General features: G+C 42.5%; 1 protein-coding gene across 3 annotated transcripts in view; it reads right to left on the bottom strand.

Moving 5' to 3' along the window:
- Nucleotides 1-241: 241 nt before the first annotated feature.
- Nucleotides 242-12,779, bottom strand: part of SAP30BP (SAP30 binding protein) — a 31,235-nt gene continuing 18,697 nt past the window's right edge. For 2 of the 3 annotated variants that reach the window (XM_074846912.1, XM_074846914.1), the window contains 7 exons: nt 7,501-7,589; nt 4,905-4,996; nt 4,373-4,433; nt 3,825-3,876; nt 3,367-3,425; nt 2,067-2,151; nt 883-1,407 (listed from right to left, as the gene is read on the bottom strand). In XM_074846912.1, the coding sequence (XP_074703013.1) occupies nt 1,226-1,407; nt 2,067-2,151; nt 3,367-3,425; nt 3,825-3,876; nt 4,373-4,433; nt 4,905-4,996; nt 7,501-7,589 (620 nt within the window). In that variant the 3' untranslated portion in view covers nt 883-1,225. Of the gene's footprint in view, nt 559-882; nt 1,408-2,066; nt 2,152-3,366; nt 3,426-3,824; nt 3,877-4,372; nt 4,434-4,904; nt 4,997-7,500; nt 7,590-12,779 lie in introns of those variants that run through there. The other variant, XM_074846913.1, reaches the window with a different exon arrangement.

The raw sequence follows: 12,779 nt of genomic DNA, 5'->3' as shown, positions 1-12,779 counted from the left end.
GAAGGTGACTTTTGAAGAAGATGCAGGAACAGGTTTGAAAAAATTAGCATTGAGAACAGCCGAGTTGCCAACTATTTCAGAACAAATCTCTGATTAAAATTAGTTTAATGCCCTTTTTTTCCCCCCCGGAGCCTGAGATTTTAAGAAATCCGTAATGAGAAAAACCTTCATGCCACACCCACTCAAGGTACTGCATCGCTCGCCAAGATGAGAAAAGCAGACACATCAATGACACTAGGGGTTTTTTTAAAGATTTTTCCATTTTTATAATAATAGTTTTCTACACAGGTAAGAAGATTTATACAATAAAGTTTTCAACTGAAAATACTTTTTCACAACAGTGGAGCAAGCAGTAACTGCCATGTGTGCATTTCACAGTACATCACTATCTAGTACAAAGATGGACAATACCACAATTAAGATCAGACTCTCTCCTCTGCTTATCTGCTGTCCAATCTCATTCCATGGCCACGGAGGAGTTTTCTGCACAGCTCTTCGCAAATGAGCTCACAAATCAAACCTCTACAGCTTACAGGTTCTGCGTAGAAATCTCCTTCCCTGCAAGACGGTAACAAGACTATTTGAGCAGAGTTTCCTCAAGAGTTCAACTATTTAACACGTGATCACCAAGATCTACACAGATATGCACAGGTACAGATGTCAGTACTATAGAAGCAAGTCTACATTCATAGCGTAGATCGCTTCGAGCCTCTGTTACACATTTGAAGATGGACACTAACCAGTTGTCTCTGCTTTAATTCCTCTGGAACTGAGTTAGTGTACGTGAGGGTGGCAAATATCACAAGCTGCTAGCAGCCTTTGAGCATGACCTGGAATATACGGCATAATACTGATATTCCTTCACTAATTGCCTTTCCCCCCCCCCCCCCCCCCAAACCAGACTTGCAAGTAGGGTAAGACCCTAACGCAGTAATTTAATAAGCTAACTTTTACAAGCTGACTCCAGATACCACCTTCCTCCAGCACAACACACAGAGACTGTTTCTTCCCACAGCAAGACAAGGCAGAGGCATTTTCGGCAGAGGTCCATTCCTGTGGGCACACAGCTGGCATGCCTGCTCCTGCCCCCATTCTTTCAAAAGGGAACCAGGATCTGTTTCAAAGAATCTTGTCATGTTTTACCAAAGGTGAAAGCTACCCCTCCCTTCCGAGAACAATGGCTTCAATGACAATTAAGTCCACAAATCCAGGCCCAGCGCACCAGTCACTGCTTTGCCTTTTTCACAATGGTGCCAACAGCTGATATGACTGTAGTTTTGGATCCACTCGCGCTGGTTGTCACTGTGACAACGCCTGGCAGTGTTGCAGTAGTGGTGAGGATGGTGGGCTGAGCTATTGTTGTTACAGGGATGGCAGAGTCCCACTTGCTCTTCCTCTTCTGGGCATCTGTGAATTTGATTAGGTAAAGCAAACGAGGATTAGCATTACATTAAAGGTCACCAATAATCCCTTTGAAACACCCTGTCTTGTCAACTCTTAATATAACACTGCTTGACTAGATAACTTTCCCCTCACATTAATTTCAGCATACACTGGCAGTAAATGTTGATGAGGAAAGACCTCAGGAGTAAAACTCTACACCTGAACTCCAGCCAAATGGGAGACAGGTTCACTCCCTGCCCCAAAGCATATTTAATTTTAACAGAGCACATGTATCTCAGTTGCTCAGGTACAGGCACAGGACACAGTCTCGTGGTTTTTCTCCGTTCCTCTCAGTTTAAAAGGCAGGCTGTAGGCAGGAGAATGATTTTCAGTCTTTTCAAGTCTCTTGAGGTGTATCAGTCCCAAGAACACTTTACAACCACAAACATCAGCAGGTTTCTTGACCTGTTAATGAAGAGGTTTATTATCCAACCTGTCTCCTAAGCTTTCACTGCAGAAGGACAGCCATGGGACACAGGGACTAACAAAAAGCTAGTCCACCAGCTCCTGGAAGGAACACTACACATTATAGACACAATCAACAAGGAGCCTTCAGTGTTTCCCAGAAGCACTAATCCCAGCATTACTGCAGCTTAATAGGTACAATCACAACTGTTCTTTACCTCCCACAGTGGTACTGGCTGTTGTGGTGGTTGTAGAAGCAGCGCTTGTTGTTGTACCCTTTTTAGTGCCAGTCACAAATTCTATCTGGGAAAGGAGAGACACGCAGGAGAAAGGGGAGAAGATAATGTTAATATACACAGTCTTTTTAACTCACATCACTTCTTTATGTTTTTAAGAACAGCTTTAATGTCATGTAAGACACTGGCCTCCGAGCTGACTGTCATGCAGGAAGAAAGATGTAGACCTCAGGCCAAAGCGTACTGAAGTCATGATCATTAAGGATTCCTGCAACTCAGCTCCTACATCAGATAGAATAAAAATGTGTTTGTTAACTGGTATAAGCATGGGAATGTGATATATCTCAGAAAGGATAGATACTGGTCATTAAAAAAATTATTTATACAGTTAGAAGTTCCTGTTCTTTTTTCCTTTAAGAAACATACAAGACAAGTCCCTACCTGCACGATTTATTGCAATTGCATCATAGCAGGAAACCTAGCAACAAGAGCTACAACAGCATGCAGTCTCATATTTTCAAAACTGCAGCTATGGGCAAGGATGTAATCAGATACCTGAGTTACTGTGCAAAAAACAAAACAAGTAGCAAGACACAGCATGCACTGCAAGAAAAAAAAAATACCTCCACATACTGAATATGGAAGAAGTCTGCAAGGTTAGATGGTAATCTCTAACATTAGACAGTTTTCTAATGCCAGCCACTAGCTGAAAGGCAACACCACTGAAGGACAGCATTAAAATCTTCCAAAGCCTGTGTTCTTTTCAGGGGGGGTACATAAGAACAAACATTTTGCAACAAGCCCAGTTAAAGTTAAAATAGGCCCAACATTTCTGGAAATTAGATGCACGAAGGCAATATCAAGGAGAACAGAAAGCAGATATTGTCTCACAATAAGATATGGTGAGGAATTTAAGCTCTAACTAGGCTATGCCACCATCTATGTCATAGATTAAGAAAAAAGCTGTTCTTCATGCATTATCTTGCCTGTGTCTGGCTTATTGAATATCATTTTAAGAGCTTTGCTTTAAAAATACTGACAAAACAGAAGGAAATCTAGTGGAATAAACAACCTAGAGAAATGGACTTATCAGGAAGGGCAAACACTTGATCTGTGCAGCTTGGAAAGAGATGTGCAAGAAGAAAGGACAGACCCAGGAAAAAACAAACAGTATTAGCACAGAGCACAGTTCCTAAGAAACAGCAAAGCAACAAAATTAAATTCAGCAGGGAAACAAACAGAACCCCTAACATCTCTGTCTCTTTTGGTTTTGAATAGTCACCTTTGTGCGTTCCTTCTTGGCCTTCTCCAATTTGTCCATTTCAATCTTTTGGGCTTTAGCTGAAAAAGATCAGAAGTTACAAGAAATACTAGGAACAGTAAAAATCCATAGTTCTCTCTCACTCACACATTTCCCATCATAAACAATCAAAAACTTCAAATTGTGTATAGAAAATTAAATTGCCATGAAACTAACTACTGCCTTTTCATCAAAGTATTATTGCACTCAGTTAATGATTTAAGAGATGAAAACATTGACGAACCAATTTAAATGAAAAGACTTTCCAGACTGATGAAGCATCAATAACATTCAGGCACATCCAACCAGAATGAAGTAGTTAAAAGAGCAGCATGTGATGACTTCTCATTTATAAAGGAAGCAAAGACTCCAGAGCAGTTAATTAACTCCAAAACACAAAGACCTAAGTTAGGACAAAAGAAAAGACTTCCTGGAACTACCTAGTGCTTCATAATATGAATCCTCTGACCAGCCATGAGGATCAAACATATCCTGAAGGAAAAAAAAAAAAAAAAAAAAAAAGAGTCAGATTAGGGCTATTTCCACATATACGCAGAACCCAGTTCGAAAATGTTTTCTGTATTTCTGATCACTGACATTATTCATTACTGATTTCTTCTTCTATCCCAGTGACACAAATATGACATCAGACTTTCTGTTACAGGACCATGTTCTGTTGTGAATGAAGAAACAGCTCTGAAGCCAAAAGGATGCAATTTTTCTATTGCTCAGCTTCTATCCTCCCCAGGGAGTTTCATGTATATCTATCCATACACTTCAGCAGTTTTTGTCCAGAATCATTATAGCAAAGTTGGAGGCACTGAGGCTCAGTACCACATAAATACGTTTGCCTCAATGCAGAGGATCAGACTAAAGTTCCTTTGAAGGACATCTAAACCAACCAGCTCAAGAAAGCCAGGGGTAAGACCTTACATCGCTGTATTATCTTTCACCCACTCCCTTGCCAGCCAGAAGTACTGCACCTCACCTTTGGATAATTTGTACCGAGTTCATCAATGGAACAAAACTGGATCAGCTTTTCATAGATGCTGCAAAGGAAAGACAAGAGTTCAGAACAGAGCCAGGGAGCTAGAATTAAACAGAAGCGTTTCAGATTTGTTAGTAGAAATAGGCTGTCGCCTCTTCACACTGCAACAGTAAATCAGGACCTGGGAAGCTATGCTTGCTATGATGGATGTGGCATGCCATTAACCACATTATTTCCTGCTTCCCCCAAATTAATCTCCCAGCTTCCAGAACAGACACATCTTCTAAAATACTTCATCCAAAGCCTGGACATTTAAAATCTAACCAACACACCAACTGTAGTTGTTGCTTCACAGAACACAAAGTTAAGAGTTCTACTGTTTTGGCTACAATCAAATTATGTCTTTCTCATTTTTGTAAGCAGTAGTACTTCTTGCTCAGGATCCTGTTCCTGCTACAGCTCCAACAAAGAGGAAAATTCTTGGAATTTGCTCTGTGGTGCTTTGATCACACAGGAGAATATGGTGGCTCACCTGGGGTTGCGGAACTCCTTCTTCCTCTGAATGATGTAGTTCATATCCATGCCCTCTTTTATTTTCCTCTCATATAGCTTTTGAATTTTATCCTAAGGGAGAAAGATTACAGGGTGAGCCAGTATGAAAAGGAGCAGCACACCAGCTATCAAAAGTGTACATGTGGAAACAAGCCAACCAAACCAGTGACCTCCTTGCATGGAGCAAGGATTCCACCTCTCCCCCCACAGCCTGGCGGGCTGATTCATACAGACACTCCTTCCTTTAAGGTCAGAAAGTATCTTCATTTACTGCCTGGATGTGTAAGGGAATTATCTTTACACTTTCTGAAGGCTTCAGTGATTAAAGATTTGCATTTGAGGCAGTAGGGCACACTCCTTCCCAGTCTGTTGTTTTCCTTTACAGCCATGACTGTAGAGAAGCAGAAGCCAGCTCTGAGGGGGACAGGTGACCTCCACAAAGGTTCTCCCACAACTTCCAGTGACCATCACACCCACCTTCAGACTCAGGCTTGCACCTGAAAAACAGCTGCTGGGCTACACTGCATGGAAGGCAAGGCTTATGGCTCTGCCTGGGAAACAGATGAGCAGAGCCAAGTTCTGCTGGAGAACTAAATCTAGGTATGGCTGGTGGTGTCTACCGGCAGCCAAATGCTCTCAGGAAGAATGCACTTGTAAATCCCTGCTTGGGCACCAGTGGCCAGTTCGAAGGAATCAGCTTCTCTTTGCAGATCACTCACATAGTTACGAAGTCTATGGATATCTTACTGAAGCCACAAGCCCCTGCAAAAGGCAACTTAACTGACTCAGACTGGAAATGTCAGGAAGTCTACTCCCCAAGAGGACTGAAAGATTTAAAAGTAAACATGATTTTTTTCCTCCTCAGCAAGGTAGTGAAATACCTTAAAAGTATTTTTACTCTGGTGATGCTGAAGGGATAGCAAAAGCAGAAACCTTCAGATGGAACAAACTTTAGTGGTACTGCTAGGAGAATACTCTCAGTAATTTCCTTCATCTTTTCTTTTTGACACAGATTTCTCATGTAAAAGAGGCATATAAAAAAAAAAAAAGACCAGAGGCTAGGCCTTCAGTCTTTCAGGATGGGAGAGTTGAGTCAATCTTCCTTTGTTGCTTCTGGGTAAGTCACTTCATGTCTCCCTCCATATGGACGGTTAACTCAAATACAGAATTGACTGTTGTCTAAGGGTTTGCTTACACCTGAATAAAAGAGGATTAGTAAGAGTGGATATGAAATTCCTATTTCATCAACCTTAAAAAAGCTTTATAATAGAAATTTTTGTCCGATCCTCACAAAATTAGCAAGAAGAAATGACACAATTTCCACATCCAGTGCACACATCGTGAGGTTTGAAAGAACAACTGCAAAGAGGTGAATTTGGGGAGTAGAAATGATTGAATAGGTGTTCCCCTTTGCCCCCTCCCCATGGAGGTAGCAATATTGTTCACGAAGTCCACAGATGGGGAACTATTCAGTCAGCTTTTTACTAAGAAATACTCCCTTTGGCAGAGTTCAAGATACAGTTTATTAGAGGAAGAATCTGACAAAAGGAAAGAGCAAATCAACAGTGAAAAGCCTAGAACATTTTGCATCTCTAAAGAACAATCCCATCTCCTTGCTCAGCGCGCTCTAAGATGTGGTTTGACCTGCTAACAGAGGACAAGTTTGCCTTTGATTTAACATAGTAAACTGCTGTCAAAGGGGAAGAAAATCTGCTTTATTCTGTCTACTCTCTCAAGCTCTGTGCATTCCTCAGATCTAACGCACTCTAATTCATTGATGTCAGAACAGCAAAATCCTCCTACAGCACAAGAGTAGGAATGGGTGCGCCCAGGTACACTGTGCGGAGAAGAAAGGTGATCTGGATGGTGAGTCATTCTGAATCACCACTGCACATTGGTAGCTTAGTTTATAGAGCATTCCAGAAGTGATTCTTTACTTGTATTTCTACTGGGCAGATGACTGCAGTTAAAAGTCAAATGGGTGATAGGAAACAGCAGCCCCTGCTCTTTCATTTGCCTTCCATCAGGAGGAGAACAGAACAGAAGGTTATTGCAAAGTTGGTTACTGCAATTATTTGGGTGTGCACCAGAGAAAACATGAATCTGTTTTCTTTTGCTGCCTCTAAATGTTTATCATCTAGAGATATGTAGGTGGAAAAGGAATCCAGTCAATGCTGCCTCAACTATTCCAGTTAAGGGATTCTTGGGCCCTGCGTAGAAAAACAATGATTTGTTCTTTCCTATGGAGCTAAATTTGCTGAGGTAAGAGGATAGCAACCTTCACAGTAAACATTGCTTCTGTGTCACTGGTGGGATCAAGAGCCATTTTAAAGCATAAATGACCCACAGAGACTGGAAAACAGCTTTAAGCTACTTTGAGATTCCTAAACTAGAATTGCTGTAAAGTCTAAAGCATTAAGACAGTGCATTCATAAACTCAGTGTGGTAAAAAATGAGATTTAATGCTGGATTTTTGATGTGCAAAAATATTGAGCAGAGTTCCCAAATATCCCCTGTCTCTACTGAACTGCAAGCCTTATTAAAAAAAAAAAAAAGTAAAGTGGACTTATACCAACCTGCAAGTGGTTAGAACATCTGCCAGGAGGCTCAGGAGGGATTTTGATCTCATCTGGAGACATGTTCCGCACTCTTTCTGAAAAAGAAGCTGTAGAGAGCAAACTGGGCATGAGTCCTGGCAATACTGAAGGGCATTTAAGCCATGCAAGTCATTAAACTTGTTTTAAGTCCTTGCTAGTGCTACTCCATCATTGAGAACCGCTGGGTAAAGGTAACAGGGGAATGCTCTCAACTGGTACTCGCAGTGTTTTCAAAGTGCCGAGCAAGAAGCAACTAACCTAAAGGCTAGATCATTGGAAGAGGGATGTGATGCTTGCTTTATTGATACCTACCTTACACTGTGGCTCTGAGTCACACCCATGCTTAAAGCTTTATTTTCAGGGGTCTCTTCACCCCAGAATGGAAATGTGAAAAGCTAAACTACTATTTGCAATTGTTGATATGATTCTCAAAGGCAAAGGATCTTCAGAGGAACAAAGGTTGGTTCATGGAATGTATCTCTAAAACCCTGCACTGTGCACCACATACTGAGCTCTCCACTACTCCAGGTCTTCCATGTGCACTTTAAAGTCCTGCTCTGAACAGCTCAGATAACCTGGAGTCTCTGACAAAACTTGTGCCAGGATACACAGTCTGATTCTCTCTGAGTGTATGTGGAGGATCACGGGATCAATCTGAAGCAGCTGGGCTCATTGCCATTTGGGGGGAGGTAATCACTTTGGGTCCTGTTTATTTCAGGACATACCTACACGAACCAAAATGGTTCAAGAAGGGAACAACCCTCCCCAAGGCTGTCAGGAGTTAACCACAAGAAATTACATTTCATCCCTAAGTTAACATTTCCTTAACAGGTACTTTGATCTTTGCTTAGAGTCAGACTATTGCTAGAAAGAACAACTCGTTCTGCAGGACTGAGAACAGACCAGTGCAGATTGCCAGATTTCTATAGCTGTTTCTGTGGGATATACTATTAGAGTACCTGACTGCCCTGTGAAGATTAGTTTACAGAGTTATCAGCAAAAGAAACTGCCGTGGTTCCCCCTATTGCTTGCTACTTTCCCATTATGATGGGAAACCCAGGCAGTTTTCTAGCCAAGTCTTGGAGCAGAGATCTGTGCCACATTTAAGCAGCTGGGATTGTTTTCAACCATAATTTGTATAGGGAACACATCCCGGAGTCGTAGTCTGTAGTGGATAAGAGAGACCTGACACCAGTACAGAAGTCATATCAACCAAGCCATTCACATTTGCAGATCCGCAGTTATACATTCCTCAGTAAAAGCTGCCTGAACTGCAGTTCCAGCATGCTCAAGTTCAGCTCCTTTGACTAAAGCCCAGGAGGGCCCAAAGGACAGACACCGACAGCGCCGGATCCTGAGGTTACCGATAATCAACACTACACGTGTTCAGAGCTACTACAGTTTCTATTTCTTTTGTAAAAATGTAAAGCACTAAGGACAATATCCTTTGGAAAGGCAAAGCTGGCAGCCGACCGCTCATTCTCTTTGATCAAGATGTTGCTGAGGGTTAAATTCTTCAGCAGCTGCTAGTAATGAACAAAAAGTGTCCTTTGGCATTTACTAAGAGGATGCCTCTATGGAAGAAGGAAAGCTTGCCAGAGCCCCTACAGAAAGGCAGGCAAACTGGAGCTCCCTGACAACAAGGCAGACATTTGTTATAGGTTACAGCTGCTGGTGGGATGGGGAAGCCTCTAGTTTAATTAGTTTCAGGAACCCAGAAGACAGTATCAGATAGACAGAAGTGTTCATAATAGATGGCACACTAGGCTTCCCCGAAAAGGTGAAAGCTGATTAACAGCTTAAGAGATTCACAGCAACAGCAGAAACATTAAAAAAGAAAAAAGGACACCAAATCCAGAATTCATAAGGCAAAGAAAGGACCAAATAAATAAATAAATCAAGCCTAGCTCTAAGTTAGACATGCCATAGGCTTCTTATCTGCAGATGACCAGAAGGGCAACAGAGAAACAAAACATTTATGAGAAGGGGAATTGTGGGCTCATATAAACTCAGAACTAAGGGCAAGAACTCTGCCTACCATCAAAGAAGTCAAAGTCATATGAGTATGTTCAGCAATCAATTCAAAGCTCCTTTGAAACAGAAAAAACACTGGAGGAGGAACAGAGCTCCTGATGAGACAATGTGTTTTGACCCATGACTTTTCAGGTTTTGGTGCTCTTTTGTTTGAGCCATGTGAAAACAATCATTTATCAACATTATACTAATGGGGGAAGACTTCTCTTAATGCCTTACAAGGAGCCAGAACCAAGACATCTTTGTCTGCTGCAATCCTGCCATAGCTGTACGCACCTGAAGACCGAGTCAGCAGTGAGGCTACGTGCACTGTTCCACCGCACAACTGAGCACAAACATTCATCATTACTCAGTTATTTTATCACATCACAGGCAGACTGAGATGCCACATCATTAGTAAGAAAAGGATGAGTTTAACCCCTTCAGGCTTATTTTACAGTAAGGAAGTGCAGATTATCCATGCCCTCGAGCAGTCCTCAAAACTTCCTCCCCAACAGATAGCAGAACAGTCCATTCCACAACCTCTTCCCACCAGGTCTTTCCCTAGAGAATGGGGCAGCTGGGATTATCATTCAAGGTAATCCTGGAACTCACACATATGGCCACAGGCTCCTGTGTTAAAAATTTTTCAAAGTCCCATAGCTTTCCACTGTCTATACAGCAGTAAATGCAGATGGACAGCTAACAACAAGGCGTGTTCTCACAGGATACATCCAACTGCTTTGTGCATCCTGTTATTTCTGCCAAGATCAAAGTTATACTTTTAGATGAGTCATAGGTAGTGACACTGGCTGCAGTCTCTAATTGGGCCTGTGATTTGCTGGCTCACAGCCTGGAGGATCTCCATGTGGGGACCTCAGGATGTTGGCTGTTGGCACGATTAATCACTATGGGCACACCCAAATTCTGGCTCATGGTAAGTAAACATCTTCCCCTAATCAGACTCACAGTCCAGATAAAGAACTAAGGCCATAAAGCAGATCCCATGACTCCAAAGGGAGTTCAAGAAAGTAGGAGCCAACGCATTGCCAGGGCTGCAATTCAAGCATCCTGCTGCTGAAGGACATGGCCACTGGTGCTTAGTCTGTACATCCACCTTTCACAAGCTGACCTACAAGTTAAAAATTTCATCAGCACAAACAATAGGTGCTTGAAGATTTTTGTGCAGCCAGCACGTGCACTGTGGCACAGGAGAGGTGTTCAGCTGCTCCCAGGCTCTGTGCAGGAGGCCAAAGCACAGCCAACTATCAGGGTGTACCTAGGAAAGATTTAGCATCTCGGTAGTCAATGAAGATATTTGCTTGCCAGATCTTGGTGAGACAGGTAATTAAATGGAAACACTACATTTCATCTGCTCCAGTTTCAGATAAATGGGTTATTTGACCAGTATATCCAACAGTACGAAGACATACTGCATAGCAGGAGAGAAAGTACCACAGCACAAACTGCACACTCAGTTCCTTCCAGGAAACAACTGCCCACAGTCCAAAGGCTATGCTGGAGACATGGACAGGGGGACACAGGAGCTTTGTCTCCTACAGATGGGTAGGCATATTTTCCTAGTGCAGAGAAAGTTGAAAGAATAGAGAGCATAGGAGTAGAGAGCTGGCTGTACCTGGACAGATGGGGGTGTGGCTCATCCGAGGTCTGGTAAAGCACCTTGCCTCAGCACTCTCAGTGAATAACACTGCTCCCCAGGCACAATTAAGAACTCTGGTCCCTTTCAAGGTTCACTTTTAAGCAGCCACAAGGGATAACGGGCAGTACCTGGTGCCAGTTTGTCTTTGCATAGTGTGACCTTTATAAAGACAAGCAAAGACCTGGAAAAGGTGATCAGAGGGGCATGGCTTTCCCCTGGAGACATGCAAACTGGTGGTGCCTGGTCTCTAAAAACTGCATTCTTTGGCACTCTAATCAAGTCTGCTTGGCATAAACCAGGGTGTGTGGGTTTCTGATTTCCTGGCACCAGAACAGCCAAATCAGAGGGAAGAACTGGAGGCAACAACATGCCAGTGACTCACCCATCCATGGAAGGACACTAGTTCCCTTTCTGCTCCGTGGGCTGAGAAATGCAGAAAAGAGACCTGCAACTCAGCCATATTTTCTGCTCTTATGAACACTGACTTTGTGCTCAGATATCCTAAGGGCTGGAGAGAACATTTCTTACAGTCCAAAAGGTAAACAACCATGCTGCAAAAACTTCAAGGCAAAAAAACACATCCTAGAAGTATTATTTTGCAAGGCCACAGGAAACAGCAAATGCAATGTCCTGCCAGCACCACGTACTCTTCAGAGTGGTACAAAAACCCAGAAGGACAACACTGATACAGAAATCTATCAAAATAAGTTTCACGTATACTTTCTCATCAACTACTGGGCAGTTACTGCTGACACCTCTCCTCCCATTCTTTCAGGCTTTGGTTATGTGATCACTATTTCAGCATAAGTCAGGACAACCATGCCCTTCCCAGCTGCTCATCCCTACTATTTTCTTTGTGTGAACTCTAGTGCTCACCTAGCACACACTAAGCAGATCAGGGAATGGATCCAGCTGGAAGCCTCACAGGAATAAAAAAACCAGCAGCGAAGGCGAATCTCAGCTGGCTCCAACTCCCAGACCAGTTCAAGGCACACAAACCTTAGCATGTGTCTGGGGAAGGTAAAACCGAAACATTATTTTTGGCAGGAGCCTACATTTATGCTGTAGTTAAGCAACTGCATAACCACAGACTTTAATAAAGGTGATGCTGAGCAAAATAAAGTTATCTTCTGAGAAGGGCAGGCCCACAAGCTTTTAAAGCAAAAAGCCGTTGTGGAAAACTGTGTCTAAGGAAGACTTTGACTTCCACATACTGCTATTAGACAAAACTTTAGATGTCCAGATTGGAGAAGTTACCTGGTGTGTCAAAATCTTGTACCTTTTTCCATTCAAAAATTCTAACTCTAAAAGTCCAAGTTTCCAGGAAGGAGATGGTTCTCACACCAACCATAAAGTTCTTGCAACAGTTGCTTTTCAATATAGTCTAATGCAAAATACCTACAGAATCCAGCATGGCAAGTATGCTGGCCTCTAACAACGTGGTTCTGCACAAGTTAGCCTACCTGCTGCTCTGTGTGCGCTACTATTTGGAAAGGATATTAAAGATATATTGCAAACCTTAATTCAGGTCTCAGACTCGCCAACACTGTCCACTCACTAGTGTGTGACACTGTAATAAAGCACC

The sequence above is a fragment of the Strix aluco genome, chromosome 21, assembly GCF_031877795.1.
Source record: "Strix aluco isolate bStrAlu1 chromosome 21, bStrAlu1.hap1, whole genome shotgun sequence".
NCBI classification, from domain to species: Eukaryota; Metazoa; Chordata; class Aves; order Strigiformes; family Strigidae; genus Strix; species Strix aluco.
The sequence above is the reverse complement of the archived record's forward strand: the minus strand, read 5'-3'. Positions and strand labels throughout refer to the sequence as shown.